This window comes from Neovison vison, chromosome 11, assembly GCF_020171115.1.
Source record: "Neovison vison isolate M4711 chromosome 11, ASM_NN_V1, whole genome shotgun sequence".
Lineage (NCBI taxonomy): Eukaryota > Metazoa > Chordata > Mammalia > Carnivora > Mustelidae > Neogale > Neogale vison.
The window spans coordinates 146419120-146437564 of record NC_058101.1 but is presented as its reverse complement, the minus strand read 5'-3'; the positions used below and the strand labels follow the sequence as shown (position 1 = coordinate 146437564).

Sequence of the window (18445 nt, the reverse complement as noted above, 5' to 3'; positions counted from 1 at the left end):
TTTCTTTTGATAAAAGTGCAAATTACACTTAATTAACTGCTGATACAAGGAAACACAGTCTTAATACGAGAAATTAGACTTATTTCACTAACGGCAAATATTAACCAGTCTTTTCCTCATTTTGGGTACCTGATTCCATGTTAGAAGTCAATAAATGCAGCCCTTAGAGGCATCACACTTAAATGAGCTAACTTAAGTTTTCCCTATTGGTTTGACAAACTCCAACTTTGATTACCTTAAGGGCACAATGAGAGAACATCTATTTGCTCAGGTTTTTTGATTGCAGGTTAGAGTAAAATGAAAGGAAGAAAATATCCGAGTATACTGTAGTGATAAAAGATTTGGAGATGGTGAATATTGGTCAGTGCTTTTAGTATTTATTTTATTGTGACAGTAGGTCAGAGGATTTAGACATTAAATGTGTTCAGGTAAGTTTGCAGTATTTCAAGGATTCAGTTAAGGAAGGTCAAGACACTGGTCAGGATGGACTGACATTAAAATTAAAAACATATGCTAGTATTTCTTCCGATTAGATTTTTGCTCAACATTTTCCACACGGAGCATATTGTTCCCATGCCCAGGAGGCAGACATCACCCATAGAAGTGAAATATACATCCATGCACTGTTAGTCAAGTCAGTCATTATAAAAAGGCATTGTAAATAATTTCTAGTTTCTAAAAGAACATTTGTCATGAAAAGTATTTATTTTATATTAATTACACTAAAGAACCTAGACTATAAAAAAAATTTACCTTTGTCTGGGATTTAAAAATATAGGGATGGTGGAGGAAAATATAGGGATGGTGGAGGAAATTTAAAGAAAAAGAGTGAGTCCTGGGACCATGGATATAATTTTTGATTGAGTGGTTAAAAAAAATCAAAATTCATAATAATGAGAAAACAAAGGTGAGAATTAATTAGAAAAACTCCCACACAGTACCCCAAATCAGGGAAACTTAGGAAAAAATTAGAAGCTAACAAAATTTGTTCTTCCAATATGTTCATGTTTGAAATATTAACATCACTTTTTTCAGAAGAAATCATATGGATTAAGAATCACCTGAATTATCCTAATAGAGCTTTACTGAAGGAGTTTTAAATACATGTCTGAGAAGATTTTTTTTGCCCCGCAATTCTAGCAATGGTAGGGGAACATTTACCTAAATTGGTGCGGTATTTGGAATCCAAGACTACAAGTAAAAAGACATAACTGGAAGCAGGGGTGAGAGCCCTCACTGAGGAGAGGAGTATAAAGTGGGGGACAATGGGATTCTCTCAGAACTTCGAACCCTAGCCTTGTATTGGTACAGATCAGGGATTTATTCTGGTTTTGCTATGGTTTAACTAACCAAAAAAACTTTTCGTAAGCTTTTCAAACTAGCAATTAGAGATGGAATCGAAACAAAACCAGATTAGAAAAACCCAGTTACATTGTTCTTGGAAGTGGTGAGTTCAGTGTACTTTGGGAAGTTAAAACTGGTAACACCATCAGCTACCAAGAACTGTGAGCAGAATCTAAAAGAAGTATAGTTTTTGTTTGAGCAATCAAGAATTCTCTTTTATTGAACCAAGGCAGCAGATAGAGAAGGAGGCTCTCAGAGGGGAAAAAAAGGAAAGAGAGAGAGAAAAAAAAGATCTTTCAACCCATGGGATCTAGAGCTACATTATTATTTCCCAATGAAGTAGGCATTAGTTTTCTGAAAAATTTTTTTTTGATTCCTAAGGAAGCAAATATGTCACCTGTGTTGTAGAAAACATATGAAGATGGGGGAACTGTAAGTGAAGGAAGAAAATTGAAAATCGGGCTCAAACTCTGCAGTCATTTTTTATGTAAGGATTTTGGCTTAAAATCCTTACATAAAAAAAGATTTTGTCTTCTTCAGCATGTTTCATCTTCGGAATTATTTTATTACCAGTTGCAGAAGCCACTGAATTCTCTAAACTCTTTCTTAAAATTTATTAGAAGTATACTTGATATACATGATAGCATGATTTAAATGAGATTGGCAGAAAAAAAATGCTTCTCTTTCTTAAGGTTTTTGACAACACCATGGAATCTATAAAGAATATATTTTAATATATTTTAATGTGTCACTCCCATTTGTCTTATCAAACTTGTTTTCTGTGACTAGAAATAGAAGTAAAACACAAAGGATTTTAAGGATCTCTGCCTTAGAAAAAAGTCACAAGCAGACTCACAACCTACAAACACACAGTTTATAAACTGTCCTACAGAGAAATGGCTATCCCAGTTCTCCCCCGGAGTTCCCACTGAGACTATCCAGGGGCCGTCATGGAGAATCCTGAAGCTTGCAGAGTTAGGGCAGGGTCAACGAAGCTGTACTAACAAACAACTCTGCAAATCTCCATGGTTCACCACAATAAAAGATTATTATTCTGTGTTCGCACAAAGTCTGCAGCAGGTCTGAATGGCATTCCAGGACAAATGTTCCACATGTAGAGACTGACTGCATCAGTCTCGTTGCCCTGTAATTTTTTTTTCTATTTTATTTATTTATTTGACAGACAGAGATCACAAGTAGGCAGAGAGTCAGGCAGAGAGAGAGGAGGAAGCAGGCTCCCTGCTGAGCAGAGAGCCCGATGCGGGGCTCAATCCCAGGACCCTGGGATCATGACCTGAGCAGAAGGCAGAGGCTTTAACCCACTGAGCCACCCAGGCACCCGCCCTGTAATTCTTAATAATGCTTCCACTATGATCACTGCAGCAGGGAGAATCCACTGGAGGATCTCACGCAGGCTCTCCTATGCTTACACCCAGAAGTAACTTTTGACCATTGGCCAGGACTAGTCACAGAGCCTTGCCTAGCTGCCAGGAGATGAAAAATGCAGTCTTCCGGGTGCCCAGAAGAGTAAAGAACCAGATACTGGTAAGCCCTTGTAATTACCACCCCCTTGAGTAACAGTTGCTGAACTCTCTGAAAATTACACGCAGTAATTGTAGGTTTTTCTGAAGAGAGGAGGGAGATCTTAGCTTTCACTGGATTCTTTAAGGGGATAGTGATCTGTCATCTAAAAATTCTAATAAGCTTTTTAAAAAATGTAGAAATTTATATTGAAGAAAGGAAAGTTTTGAAATTCAGGAATAGCTTAGAGAAGTCAAATTTAGGGCAAGTTCCCAGACTTTAGAAGACTGGTTCATGTGTTGGCCTCATTGTCCACAATTATTTTGCCCCACACTGCCTGAATGATTTCAGTTATACCCTGTATTACAGATGCCGTAAATTCTGGCAAAAGGGAATCTTTAATGTCTAAAAAATCCTAATTGCTCTGAATAGGTTCAAGCACTTTCAGTCATTAATAATAAGGATGTGAATCAGCTTAATCATTATATATTATATATATAATATATAATTATATATTTTGTTTGTTTGTTTGTTTCAGTTGTTTAACACAGGAGGGTAAATCTTTTCCTTGTGACTTCATCTTGGTCAGAAATAGAGCCCCACTTGTTTCTTTGCACCATGAATATTTTAATCCAGATTTTAATTAAAGTCTAATCTTTTTAAATGTTTAACATGACTTCTGCTAAATATAAAGTATTATTGTAAAAAAGTGCAACCCAAGGAAATGATTCTTGAACTAGAATTCTAGAAAACTAGATTATAGGTCCATTTTGTCTTTCAGATTTTTATATAACTGCATGTCTGTGGACCTGAGGACATTTGAAAAAAAAAAAAAAGTAGACCAAGTTATTTCTTTAGTACCACACAGCTCAATAATTTCATGATTCCATAAAACTCAAAAAAGTTCAAGAAGATTTTAACTCATGTTCAGAAGACAGAAAGGGGCTACAAGAGTGGTTCCAGATTGAGGAAGGCAGAGACAGATATAAACAGAAATGTATGAAGAAAGGGTAGTAATGAGCCCCAGGAACAGTGGGGAAAAGGTAGGCATTGAGGAAATGCTGAGGAGAGGTATGACACAGGGTTGAACACAGGAGGATGGATTGAAAATCTGCAGATGGAACAGTGCACTCGGGTCAGCAACTTCAACAATGCCAACCAGGGACAGGTCAAACTGCATATGACAGCAGATAGCTAGAAACTCCTTTATTATACGTTCTAGCAGAAAGATCAAATATTTGGACCTGGCATTTTTATAGCTGTTTGATATATTAAAATAGTAATAATAATAATAATAACCGTAATAAAATTCCCTTTTGTGGAAACCCACAGAAACAAGTATTTATGGGGGAAAAACAACAAATAAAATGCTCACGAAAATCTAGATTGAACTACAAAATACCATATTTATTTAGAAGATGCTCCTACTGAGGAACTATTATCAGTCCCAAAGAATCTTATTAATGATCTGTTTTGAACTTTAGATAGAGAGACTTGAATTGAAATCTTTGCCCAAAGTCACAAAGCAAATTAGGGCTCAATATGGTATTAGAACCTAGGTCACCGGACTCTTACATAACACTCTCCCCTCAATTATCTAAAATACCAGTAGGGTGAGCTTTGATTCAGTCAGATTTTTCGTCAGAATCTTCTTTTTACGTGTCATGTTTTTGAACACATTAAAAAGAGACAGAGGTTTGCTCTGTGACAATAAGATGCTATAAAACCCGCTTGCAGACTTTTTGGCTAATTCCAGAACTTTTTCCTCATTGTTAGGGTTATTTAATTGAAGCAGCTGAACAAAGTATAATAGAACATGAGGCTCACTCGTGAATGTGGCTTTTCCACATTCATTAAAAGGGCTGAGTTCATGAATAAAAAATACAAGCAAAGAACAAGGTGGGAAAACGTGGCTCAACATCAAACCAAGGACTTGACATTAAACCCACACAAACCAAGGGCTGAGAGAGAAATTCATGGTCTTGACTGTTCTTTTAAGAATATGAAATGATTCATAAAATGAGAGTGGTATTTTTGGTACTCAAGGAAACCTTTGCATGTCATTTTGTAGAAAACAGTGTCTTTACTGACTAGCCGGTGTATTCATCTATTTCCATACTCAGAATTTGCATCCTATTTCTCTGATATAATTAACATTTGGCTAAAATAAGAATGTGCATTAAACCCATATTACTGATATTATCAATGAAGTGGTTAACCACGTTGGCAATGAAATGGCTGTATTTACCTTTCTAAGTTAACAGTTCTCTTATGTTGCACAAGAAAAGCTTTTCTTTCTCTGTCACTGTTCCACATCTGGGTCTATAATCTCCACAAGGCAAGATGAATTAGCTATCCATCAAAAAAAAAATAAATTCGTGATTGGAGGCATAGTCTTTCTAGTAGGAAAAATAAACTATGTTCTGGAGAAATCAGCAGAAATTCATAGGCCCTTAATCCTTCCAGAGCCAACCAATTTCTGTTGCTTCAGGCTTGAATAATTTTATTGAACTGCAATAAATTTGAATTCCCTCTAAATTCCCAAATTTGGGAGGAGAATCTACTCTTATTTTACTATTGGAAAGAAAAGGAGGAAGGTGAAATTATTAAAACCATATCTGAGAGTATTAGAATGGTATGAAGGTTCCTGTATTTGCTGTGTTCCCTCTGAAAGGTACAAAGAGGAGAGATGATTGCTGGTGAATCACTGTTCCATTTTATCTAGAGACCTGAGTGCTCTCACTGCTCTATTCCCTTAGGGGGTCATGTTCCTCTGCTTAAAAGAATATTGCCTGCTCTGTGAGCTAATGATTTGTTTGGAGGATGTAAGTCTCAGAGGTGGAGATAACTGCACAGCTTTTATAATGTATCTTTCATATCTTTGATCTGCTTTTTTTCTGAATACATGGGACCCCTCAATGGCAAGATTAAAGATGTCTCTTCAGAGAAGAAAGGCAAAATTTGAAAACCTAAAAGCTGCTCAGATTTCCAAATAATATTTCCGTATTTCTTCATTTTGTCAACATCACACTTGTTGTCTTGCATTCATGTGATAACCACATGGTAATCAAAACACGGGTATTGGATCATAGTGGTTTTGTAGTTGTTGTTTTTCCAAGGAGATATGGAACTATGAATCCTGTTTTAAAAAGTGGTTAGCGCGAACTTGTTCATGGCTAGGACATACATACTCATTTTGAATTCTATTTAATTTGGGAAATATTTACTTGGTACCTAGCAGATGTTAGGCATTGTGCTTTCCTTTGGAGGAAACACCAAAGATCAGAATCTGTTTTCAAGACACTCATACTCTCATTGGGCAGATAAGGCAATTACAGAAATGGTCATGACAGAATGTAGAATAGGACAAGTGAAAAGTGCTTGGAGAGAAATGAATGACATTCAATGTGGGAACAGAGAGAAGAGACAACAGTCAAGTAAGATGGGGATCAGGGAGGATTTCAACATCTCAGAAGGACCATGGTAAACATTTCCCTGGATGGGGCTGGAGTTGGAAGTAAGGTGGTATTAATGTATGTTACGTGTGTCTGGGGCATGAGGGGGTAGCCAGGGAAAGGGAGGTGGTCAAAAAACATTATGAAACTTGTACAGAATTTGTAGGCAGTAGGGATCCAGTGAAGTTTTTGAAGCAGATTAAAAATAGAATAGTAAGTGTTGTAGTTTAAGAAACACCTTTGAAGCATTTAAAAAGCACATTTTACTGTATTTTGAACTAAAATATGTCCATGTAAACATATAAGTGAGTATGTTTGATAATATCCTACAGGTTTTATTTCCAAATAGAACAGCTACCACTAAAAAATGCCAGTAGTAGAAGACTTAACTTCTCATTTACATTTGAATCTGGAGGAGTAGTCTTCATTTTTATAATAACATAGCTCATCCACGCATAGATTTCTAATCTTGGTCAAATGAATCAGGAAGGGGGTGTACTTTTATAGTGTTTCAGAAAATTTAATCTTCTCCACCATAGGAATAGCTGAGTTTTTACTCTTTGAATAATATTTTTTATTAACATATAATGTATTATTTGTTTCAGGGGTACAGGTCTGCAATTCATCAGTCTAACACAATTCATAGCACTCACCATAGCACATACCCTCCCCAAGGCCCACCACCCAGCCACCCCATCCCTACCCCTCTACCCCTCAAACAACCTTCAGTTTGTTTCTGAATAATGTTTTGAAATGCATTGTTTTGTTTTACTCCTAAGCCCTTGGAAACACAAAACACCCTCACCAAAAATTGCACTACTGGGAATTTACCCTAAAGATACAAACGTAGTGATCCAAAGGGGCACGTGCACCCGAATGTTTATAGCAGCAATGTCCACAATAGCCAAACTATGGAAAGAACCTAGATGTCCATCAACAGATGAATGGATCAAGAAGATGTGGTATATATACACAATGGAATACTATGCAGCCATCAAAAGAAACGAAATCTTGCCATTTGCGACAACATGGATGGAACTAGAGCGTACCATGCTTAGCGAAATAAGTCAAGCGGAGAAAGACAACTATCATATGATCTCCCTGATATGAGGAAGTGGTGAGGCAACATGGGGGCTTAAGTGGGTAGGAGAAGAATCCATGAAACAAGATGGGATAGGGAGGGAGACAAACCATAAGTGACTCTTAATCTCACGAAACAAACTGTGGGTTGCTGGGGGGAGGGGGGTTGGGAGAAGGGGGGTAGGGTTATGGACATTGGGGAGGGTATGTGCTTTTGGGTAAATTGGAAGGGGAGTGAACCATGAGAGACTATGGACTCTGAAAAACAATCTGAGGGGTTTGCAGTGGCGGGGGGGTGGGAGGTTGGGGTACCAGGTGGTGGGCATTATAGAGGGCACAGCTTGCATGGAGCACTGGGTGTGGTGAAAAAATAATGAATACTGTTTTTCTGAAAATAAATAAATTGGAGGGAAAAAAAAAAGAAAAAAAGAAAGAAAGAAATAGCTTTATAGAGTGAAGAAAAAACAAGGGAGATTTTTGAAAAAGCCCCAAACAGGATTGCAGCAAATAGAAGAACTAGACTCTCTTGTTTTGAGTTTGTTTGTTTGTTTGTTTTTAAAGATTTTATTTATTTATTTGACAGAAAGATTACAAGTAGGCAGAGAGGCACGCAGAGAGAGAGAGAGAGAGAGAGAGAGAGAGAGGAGGGAGCAGGTTCCCTGCCAAGCAGAGAGCCAGATGCGGGACTCGATCATAGGACCCTGAGATCATGACCTGAGCCGAAGGCAGAGGCTTTAACCCACTGAGCCACCCAGGCGCCCCTTGAGTTTGTTTGTGGTTTTTTTTTCATGATTATTAGAGTAATAGTTAGAGCTTATCCAAGTAAATCAGAAAAAGGGGAGTAGCCCAACTTATTCTCTACCAAATCTTTTATCAAAAGAAGTAATCTAAGAGATAGATAGATCATATTTCCTCTGCTTTCTCTCCTGGGCAGACAAGATGAGGGAGTAAAGGGAAGATAACTCAAAACTACAGTGCAAGCTCTCAAGTATATAACACAACATCCTGAAGTGAACAAAATATTATCTAAAAGTGGTTAGTTAATAGTTACCTGTAGATATTTGTTGGGTACTCAAGCACATTGAAATTGAACAAGCCATCTGTTTTTGAAGACTTTATCCTGTACATATATTTGGAATGAGACCTTTACTTATTTCATAACTAGAGGACAGACAGTGGTAAGTGGTATTCTACTAATGCTACACTACTAATTCTACTAATATAAAAGAAGCAATAAGATTCCTTTGTGCACAATCTACTGTTATTTACTATTTATTCTATGGAGAAAATAAAAACCAAAGAGCTTATTGTTTCCTCTAAATGACCTAATAGGGGGTGGGAAGAGTTCCAAGCAGGAGATGGTTCTTTACATACCAGAATTGTGTCTATGATTCCATTTGTGCTATCCCAAACATCCCTAAAATATTTTGCTTGAGAAAGTTTCATTTACCAACAATTATGCAACCCAAGGGTCTGTGATAGGCAGTACTATTAAAAATTTAAAAAATCCGATTCTGAAGTTCTTAACTGAGGACTGGAGCCAGTCAAGTTGATGCATGAAAGTGACATTCACATCACTTCTAGTTATTCGTTTTTAATTGACTGCTCTAATTATCACAAGAAAAAGTATGTATGAAAAGAAGTGGAGTTAAGAGAAATTAATATTATATTTTTCTAAATTAATATTCTAACTTGAATTAATCAAATATAGGAAAATTTACTACCATCAGCAAAGTAAGAGTATAATATTAATTGCATTTGATACTGATAAGCATCTGTGAACTAACATCTGTGACTTGTTCTTGTCAACAAGGTACAACACTGAACTTTAAAAAACAACAACAACACATTCTCACATTCTGATCAGTGCATGTTGTTGAATATTTAACTTAAAAAAAGAACATGAGGTTGATGATTTGTCAAGTTTAACTAATCATTACTACATTTTATGCTTTCCTTATCATCAAAGATACAATATAGCGTGAAGGAACATCCAATATTTATGTAGTAAGGCATAAATAAAGTTAAAATTACCAGTAAAATAAAAATCACCGATGGAACCATTAAGAATGACACAAAAACTAAACTATTTTCAAAAACTGAAGTCTTACCATTAGTCGGATCACAAACAATGCTGCCTCGATTCTCCTTCCATGACAGCAGGTAGCTAAGGCTGGTGAGATCTTCAGACTCGATATAACTGTTAACCCTCTGCATGATCTGATGAGCTTTTGCTATTCCATAATGCACTTTCGTTTCATCCATTTGACTCAAGTTTGTAAGCTCTGCTGTTGTGTTGAAAGCTTGCTGAAAGTATTGTGAAGCTTTCTTGTAGTATCCCTAAAAATGTAAGAGAAATCATTTCTTTCTTAGTTTTTTATTCTATCTTTCCACATATCTGCTCACCTTGGTATGTACCAGACTTATCTTTCAACAGTTACAGCATTCATCTTTTAGAAGAAAGAGATGGCAGGCGGGGACTCTATGAGAATAAGGTTCTTTTAAAAAGTTGTGATTACTAACCATACAATATCTTGAAGCTAGGATACTAAAAGAGCTTTATCTATCAAGTTGAACTATATGAAACGTAAGCTTTTTTGGATTAAAAATGATCAAATGTTAGCATTTTCAGATGGTAAAACCTGGTACATGGTAGCAAAAAGTCTGGGTCTTTTTAGAGTGGCCCAATTCACATTAACTTGGATGTAATTTTCCTACTTGTAGCACTGGATTTACCTAATAAAGCATTTTTAACCAGTTGTTTTTAGTCATAGCAAGAGATCATTTTCAGCCAATCTGTTTCAGATTTACGGAGCCACTGAAAATTGATGTATTTATCTGCTGATTTGGTTATTGCTCTTGTTTTCCCCATGTGCTTATGTCATTCTTGACTAAGAACATCGGAGGTAATCAAGATTCCTGAAAAATAATGATCCTGATGGCACTAGCACAACTCATTTAAATGTTCATCTCTTAAAATTTTTTGCAACATCTCATTGAAAAAATTCAAGCCAGTTTTCTGTTTTTTAGGTTTTGTGGGCTTTTTTGATTATACTCTCCTACCCTCCTATAAGCTACTGTCCACGATAGGTTTCAAAGTGTCAGGGCCAGTGCTAAGTACTTCATATTTATGTCACTAACTTTCATAAGTCATCCTGTGAGAAAGTACTATTCTTATTCTACAAATAATGAAATTGAGCCTCAGGAAAGAGGCTCCCTTCTGCCAACCTCCAAATTTTCTAAAGATCCTCATGAAAACATTTTCCTCAATGGAGGATATCATTTTTAGGATTGAGCCTACACTTTTAAGATGCTAGGGAACGAAGTTTCCTTTCTTCACTGACTTGTAAATCTCCTTTCCTCTCCCTTGCCCCTCCCTCCTCTCCCCTCCTCTCCTCTCCTTCCTTTCCCTCTTGCTCAGACACACAAAAACACACATGCACACACTTTTGAGAAGAGAGAGAATATTATGAGAGAATATTTTATTATAAGTTTTCAAATTATTTTCTCACAACATTTTATGAAGGAGGTGGTAATACAAACACCATTGAAACACCCTATACCATATCCCAGTACAGGCAAAATGCATACTCAACTCTATACAACTCTGTATAGTCATGGTGTTCAGACAGCAAACTGATTGGACACAAAAGTTGCTGGAGGATGAGGAGGGGAGAAATAGGGCTTGTGTGACAGTTATGTTACATACATAAGCAGTATAATACTATGTTATAGACCCTCAGGATGGTTTAGTGAACTCTTTACTCAAATGGCTCATTCCAATTAAACTTACTAATTTAAACACAAAAAATTTGTTCTGTATCTTATCAATAATAATTTTTGTTTGTTGAGATGACAGTTCTTTCTTTTATTTCAAAATGTAAAGCATAGAATTTATATGAGGACATGGTTACTTAATTAGAAAAAATAAAATGTATCAAAGACATTTATATGGTAAGTATATTATATGATTGAGGAACAATGCAAATATTGAAGATGGAAATAAAACTAGTTAATATTTTGGATTGTTCTGCTAAACATCAAAGATATAGGACAAAATAAATGAACATATGTGATTAGACCTCACATTTCTATTTTTAAAAACAGAGAAGTATAAATAATTATTTCTATATAATTAGAATATATTTCTATATAATTAGAACTATTGTTCTAATTATATTTCTGAGCTTATATTTTATTATTATATTATTCTATATATATTATATATAATATATTATTATATTATTATGAGCTTATTATATTCTTAAACTATTCACTGTCTTAGATGAAAGTCTTAATTAGGAAATTAGGGGGCATAAATAAATGGACATACATTTAAATTTCAAGAATTACTTTATATATTATTATGTTAAAATGAACTTACTCATTTATCAGGCAACTACTATGTACGAAGCTCCATGCCAAGCAGTGGGGATTCAGCAGTTAACAGAATTTACTATGCCTAAATTTTATATTAGATCCTCTCTAAGAAGTGTTTTTTCCCCCTAAAATAGGAGCATTATAATTATTCATAACTATTTAATTATAATTACATATAATTATTCTTCCTGCAAATTGAGCTTAGTATTCAATTGTTAGACACAGACACAACTACCATAAAACTGGAATCAACCTAAATTTCTCTAGTTTAAAACGCTATTAAGGAAATACATTAATTCTTCTAAGATGCAAGGATTTTTATACATACCATTTTGGAATGAGATTTCATTACTGTGTATTGTATTTTTAGATTTTTAATTCTTAAAGAGTTTAATATCTAAATTTAATCTCTTCTCCAAAGGTTCTGTCCAATGTTCTACAGTTCGATTTTGTTATCAGTTAATCCCTATCCTATTATAAAATTCAGAAGATTCTAATAATTAATCTTGGTAATCTTAAATATGAATTTGAGACTATATAAGTAATTGAGAATATATAAGTGAATTAATCACTTCACGATTGCCTCTTACTGGAAAAGAGAACTTTGCTTAGTGTTATAAATATCACTGGTAAGCATTTAAGGGACAATTACAGGACAGGATCTTGATGACATCGTAGACCTTAAAACAAAGCTTGCATTATTACACTATAATATAGAATTTTCATGCATTTTTCTGATTCTTACCAGATACTTCTCAGTGTGTCTGTCACTCTATACAATGAGCAAGCTCAAAACTAAAAGAACATTTCCTAGTACTAAGGAAAAGCCATTTTTTACACATTTTTTTTTTACTATTTTAGTCTGGAACTATTACTTTTTTATTTGTGTGTGTATTTTTTTTTAAGATTTTATTATTTCTTTGAGAGAGAGAATTGAGAATGAGCAGGGGACAGAGGGAGACGGAGAAAGAGACTCATTGCTGAGTGGGAGCCTGACAAGGAGTCTGTATCTACTTTTTTTTCCCTAAAGCATTCTCATTTCGCTACTTTATATTAATTCTATATTTTTATCAAGAGATCACATCAGGAGGGTGGAATGGGCGGCCCATCTTCTATGATTATATAGTAAAAGGTAAACTAATTAGAATAAATGATCTATTAAAGATGTGCTAATGTTAATTATAACAACACTATAATAACTAGAGAAAACAGTTAATTCTAATATTTTTTTCCAAATACAGTCTTATAGTTGTGGTCTTATAATAACATTATCTCTTAGAAGTGATTATAAGGAATACAATTAGAATACATTGCATGAATAATATTAAGCAAGAAAAGAGATGATGAGGAAGACTGACCAGTACCAGGAGTATTAGATTTGCTTTTAAAGATTCAGTACAAGTTTTCAGAATCATTGTACAAAAATGAAATAGAAGTTTGGAATTCCTAAAGTGGGAGATTCTTACTCTCCTGAGGTAGAAAACTGGTTACAAATTTATTGATTCAAAATAAAAAAAATATGATTGATTCACATACTTTTGCTCACCACCTCTGTGCCAACTTCTCATTTAGGATCTGGAACAAAATAATAAACAAGGTAGATATGGGCCCTATTCTCATTAAGCTATTCTAGCCAAATTAAACAACACTAAGAAGATATCATAAACAAGAAAACTAGGAGATGAGTGCTATGTGAAGTATTAATGTAATGTTAAAGAGTACCCAGTGGCTACTTTTTTCTTCTTCATATAATTTTTATTTTGGCATGTAGCTTTCAGGACTTCAATGAACAGAAACGGGGAATATGGAGATTTCAGATATTTTGGTTAAGTGGAGGAAGAGGTTTTATTTTTTCAACAAAACAGATACTTTTATTGATTGAATTTTTTGGCTTTTCTCTCAAATGCCTAGAAATCCCCACGGAATATAGTGGATTAGATTTCATCATTTTAGATTAGAAAATGTGTTCGAGCACTCAAATTACAGAAATGGTAGCTGTGATTAACAGTTTTCCTTATGAATAACAATAATGCCATCTTATATTACAAAATATAACTACCTTTCCAAAGCACCTTCATATGCTTTTTAAAACTGAGGTCTAATTGACATTACGTGACAATTATATTGTCATATATAATACATAATGTATTGATGATATATGACATTATATTAGTTTTGGGTATATAACATTATGATTAATGTTTGTATATATTACTAAATGATCACCACGGTAAGTTTAGTTAACATCACCTCACATAGTTACAAATTTTTTTGTGATGAGAACTTTTAAGAGCTACTCTTGGAAAATTTCAAATGTACAATACAGTATTCTTAACTGTAATTACCATGCTGTACATTACATTCCCACGACTTGTTTTTTTTAGAACTGGAAGTTTGTACCTTTGAACTACCTTCACCCATGTGGCTACTTTTAGTCAGTTGCCAAGGGAAGGCCTCTCTGAAGGTGTGGCATCTAACTGAGATATGATGACAATAATTCAGGGATATGAAGCTCAGATTGGAAAGCATTCCATATAGGGTATTCCAGCTAGGGCAAATGTCCAAGGCAGCAACAAGCTCCGCATGTTTGAGGAACTTCAAAAGTCCATTTGGCTGTGGTGGTGTCGATAAGAAGAGTGGGAAGAAATAAAGTCAGAGATGGGGTGAGCTGGTGTACATCTCACTTAGACTATTTCAGGTTCCCAGAAGAATGGGAAGTAATGGAAGTGCATTAAGTAGAGAAATAACACAATTTGATTTACATTTAAAAGGACTACTTGGGCATCTGTGTGGAGACTGGATTATATGGGTAAGAAATGGGGAATGGGCTTGAACTTCCTGCAGTAGGGCAGGTGAGAAAACAGTGTCACAAACTGATGGGATGATAGCAGCAGATACAGAGAAGGAGGCGCATCTCAGATATGTTTTGGTGGCATAAAGGTCAGGGTTTGCTTCTGGATTAGATATGGAGCAGGAAGGAGAAAAGAATCAAAGAATAGCCAGATTTTTGGTTTGAGCAGCTGGGCTAATGGATAATGACGCCATTTATTCAGATGGAGAAGATTGGGAGGAAGGAATCCTGTTAAATTTAAGATGTCTAAAGCTAGATTTACAAGCATGGAGTCCCAAGGAGAGATCAGAGCTGGAGATACAAATTTGGACGTCTTCAGCATATCTAAGGCCATGGGCCTAGATGAGGTCAGATAGGGGGAGTTCATAGATTGAGAGGTTTGCCTAGAAAATACCTGGGTCATAATCTATCATAGTTGAACACGAAGTTAATAGGGGAATAGAATTTAAGGGAAAATGATGAGTCCATTTCTAGCAGGTTATATTTGAAGTCTAAGTGAAGATGTTGGGCAGGTGGTGGGATAGGAGTCTGAAGTTGCAAGGAGTGAGCTTGAGAGGCTAAGTGCTTTTGTATACCCAACATATGACAGGCATTTGACTAGGCACCACGTACATATTTATAAATTCCTAATCCTTATACAGTTTTTGTTATTGACGCTTGAAACATGAAGAAACTGAGGATCAAAGAATTCATGTGCCCAAGGTCACAGTTAATAAATAGCTGAGTGCAGATTCAAGGGGAAGGGGGCAAAAATTAGTGAGGCTCCTCTTTGCCCTGCAAGTTTCCTTCATGAAAAAGCATAATAGATAGGATGCGATGCAAACAGCTTGTAAGACTGTTCAGGTGTATAACTTGAATAAAGGGATCTAATATCATTAGGACATATCCATAAGCAGCTGAAATAAGAGACATGAAATAATTCCTTGTCAGTATTTTCCTAGGAAATGACTTTGTAGAACTAGAAGGAAATTCAGGATGTCATCAAAGCTATCTCCCTGTTTCAAAAGAATAAGAAGGAAAAATAACTACATTAGATTCTAATAAACTCACTTTGTCATATGTTTTCAAATCATACTCTTGGAAATGATTTAACAACTCAGTCAGCCTGAGAAGTAATTGGTGGACTTTTGACTTGAGGAAGTACTCACAAAGAATCACAGTAATGCACAAAAACTGAATGCAACATGAGCACTTTTAATAACAAATTGAGTTTTTTTTTGAAGTCTGTAATGTCATAAAATTGTTATAGTATTGTATACTTAAGGGGCACTTGGGTGGTTCAGTCAATTAAGCATCTGAATCTTGACTTTAGCTCAGGTCATGATCTCAGGATCGTTAGACTAAGCCCTGCATCAAGCTTTTTACTGGGCGTGGAGCCTGCTTGAGATTCTCTCTCTCCTTTTCCTTCTGCCCCTTCCCCTGTCATGCTCTCTCTCAAAGAAAAACCAAAAACCAAAACCAAAACCAAAAACAGAAAACAAAACAAAACAAAAAAACTATTAAAAATCACTACCCTATTTATCAGTGACCATTTATTACATTAAAATATAAAGAGTCACTAAAATGTATGAATGAATTTGTATATTTGAAGGCAAGTATATTTGAAGATAGCATGAATATCTGAAATTCTCCAAATTTTATATTAGAATTGGCACATACTAGTAAAAAATTAACTTTTGGTAATTGTCATAGCCTTTGGATAGTATTCATGTCTCCAGCCTTTAAAATATTAGACTCTACTTTAAGACTTAAGAGCCAGAGAATAAAATACAGACTGATGGGATACAAACTCTTAAAAAATGCAAATATAAAAATGACCCCTCAGAAGGGTTTATCCTTTTTTTTTCCTTATGCTTTCTGTAACTAGGAGAATATACGCTGATACTTAATGTTTGTGGTACACTAACACACGGAGTTCTGGGCATCGTTTGGTGGAGGGTAAGGCAATTTGTGTTTTTGGCACTTCTGTTTTGAAGAACAATCCTTTTAAAAAGTAAGAATATGAATTACTTAGGAATGCCAATTCTGCTACTACGGGATAAGCTTCCCCTTAGACTGCCAGTCTCACAAGACCATGAGCCTTGTCTGTGTTTCAGCATGGCATCCCAAAAAGGAAAACAAGAGCATAAACAAGATCCAGGAGTCACCGGAGTAGAGTTTTACTATAGAGATGGGGCAGCAGAAAGGGCACACCATGGAGAGAGGGACCTGGGGTGACAGGTGCGGGAGGCACAAAGAAAGAGGGGAAACAATGTGGGCAGGAACATAGGGAGAGGAACACCGAGATCAGAAAGACAGACCAGAAAGACAGGGGAGGAGAGAGCAAGGTGTGCAGGGGAGGAGAAAAGAAGGAGAGTGACAGTCAAGAGCAAAAGAGGGTTTAATGATCGTGGGTAATAGGAGAGAGGAAGCACATGAGCCAGAGAAAGTAAGAGAGGAGGTGTAATAAGAAATCAGATACCCTGTTTAAAAGCACGTTTCCTATAGCAAGAACTATGGTAGTTTCATTCATTCGGATTAATTTAAAAGTTTCCTATAAAAAAAAAAGCCTATGCTGAGTGAAATAAGTCAGGCAGAGAGAGTCTGTTATCATATGGGTTCACTTACTTGTGGAGCATAAGGAATAACACAGAGGACACTGGGAGATGGAGAGAAGTGAGCTGGGGGAAATTGGAGGGGGAGACAAACCATGAGAGACTGTGGACTCTGAGAAACAAACTGAGGTGTTTGGAGGGGAAGCGGGGTGTGGGGGTGTGGTTAGCCTGGTGGTGGGTATTATGGAGGGCATGTATTGCATGGAGCACTGGGCGTGGTGCCTAAACAATGAATCTGGAACACTGAAAAAAATAAAATAAAAATTTTAAAAAGACTAAATAATTCTGAAATCATCAAAAATTATCAATTTCTGATGAAATTGATTATCTGCCAAATAAAAGACTGTAGTGATTAAGAGCATGGGTTTGAATACCACGGCCACCTAGAAACGTGGAGGCCTGGGGTAGGTTACTTAAACCCTCTGAGCCTCAGGGAAAAGGGAGATTGTATGATACCCCATAAAGGTGTGCCAAATAATAACGGCTTATCTAGCTGGGACTTGCTTCTCCTGCCAGGTACTATTCTCTAACTGCTCTACATTCATTAACTCAATACTCACTACAACCTTATAAGGGGAGAAAATTGAGGCACCTAGAAGGTAAGTTGTCCAGGCTACAGATCTTATTACAAGTGAAAGAAGTAGGCTTTTCGCCTACTAAACCTGAGTTTAGTCTCAGAATTCGTACCTTTAATAAATACGTATACAACGTCTCATTAAAGACTAAGATAAGGTATAGAAACAGTTTAAGAATGAAACTGCCCTCAAAAATGATAGATCCTATCATTATCAAAACAGCAATTATAACTAGAGAAAAAAAGCCTCTTTTATACTGTTTCTAAAGAACAATCTGGGTAATAAGAGCTAAACTCAGGAAAAATCAATCAAAAGATCAATGTGTTATGACCAATTCATTTCACTAGTAATGGTCTCTTGAATAAGATACTTTTATTTTAGACCTTCTCTTCTTTCTCTTTTCTTTTACATAACCAGTCTGATGTTAGAATTCCTTATTTCCTTCAGAATTACTCTTGGGATTGTCCTTTCTTCTCCTGAAGAACCTAGCAGGCCCATCACTGCTGAATTAATAAAACGAGAATTTGAAGCAAGGGAGATGAATGTTATTGTCAGCAGATAAAAGCCAACCATTATAATGATAGTCTTTGAATTGAAATGTTTTAATCGCTCTTCAAATCCAAAACCACTTAGAATCTTCACTGG

The 18445-nt window shown here is 35.7% G+C and overlaps 1 protein-coding gene across 6 annotated transcripts in view; it reads right to left on the bottom strand.

The window, feature by feature from the left end:
* The window catches only part of TTC29 (tetratricopeptide repeat domain 29), a 243162-nt gene that overhangs the window by 77233 nt on the left and 147484 nt on the right, over positions 1-18445 (bottom strand). For all 6 annotated transcript variants that reach the window (XM_044224911.1, XM_044224914.1, XM_044224910.1 and 3 more), the window contains one exon: positions 9512-9740. In XM_044224911.1, the coding sequence (XP_044080846.1) occupies positions 9512-9740 (229 nt within the window). The remainder of the gene's footprint in view (positions 1-9511; positions 9741-18445) is intronic.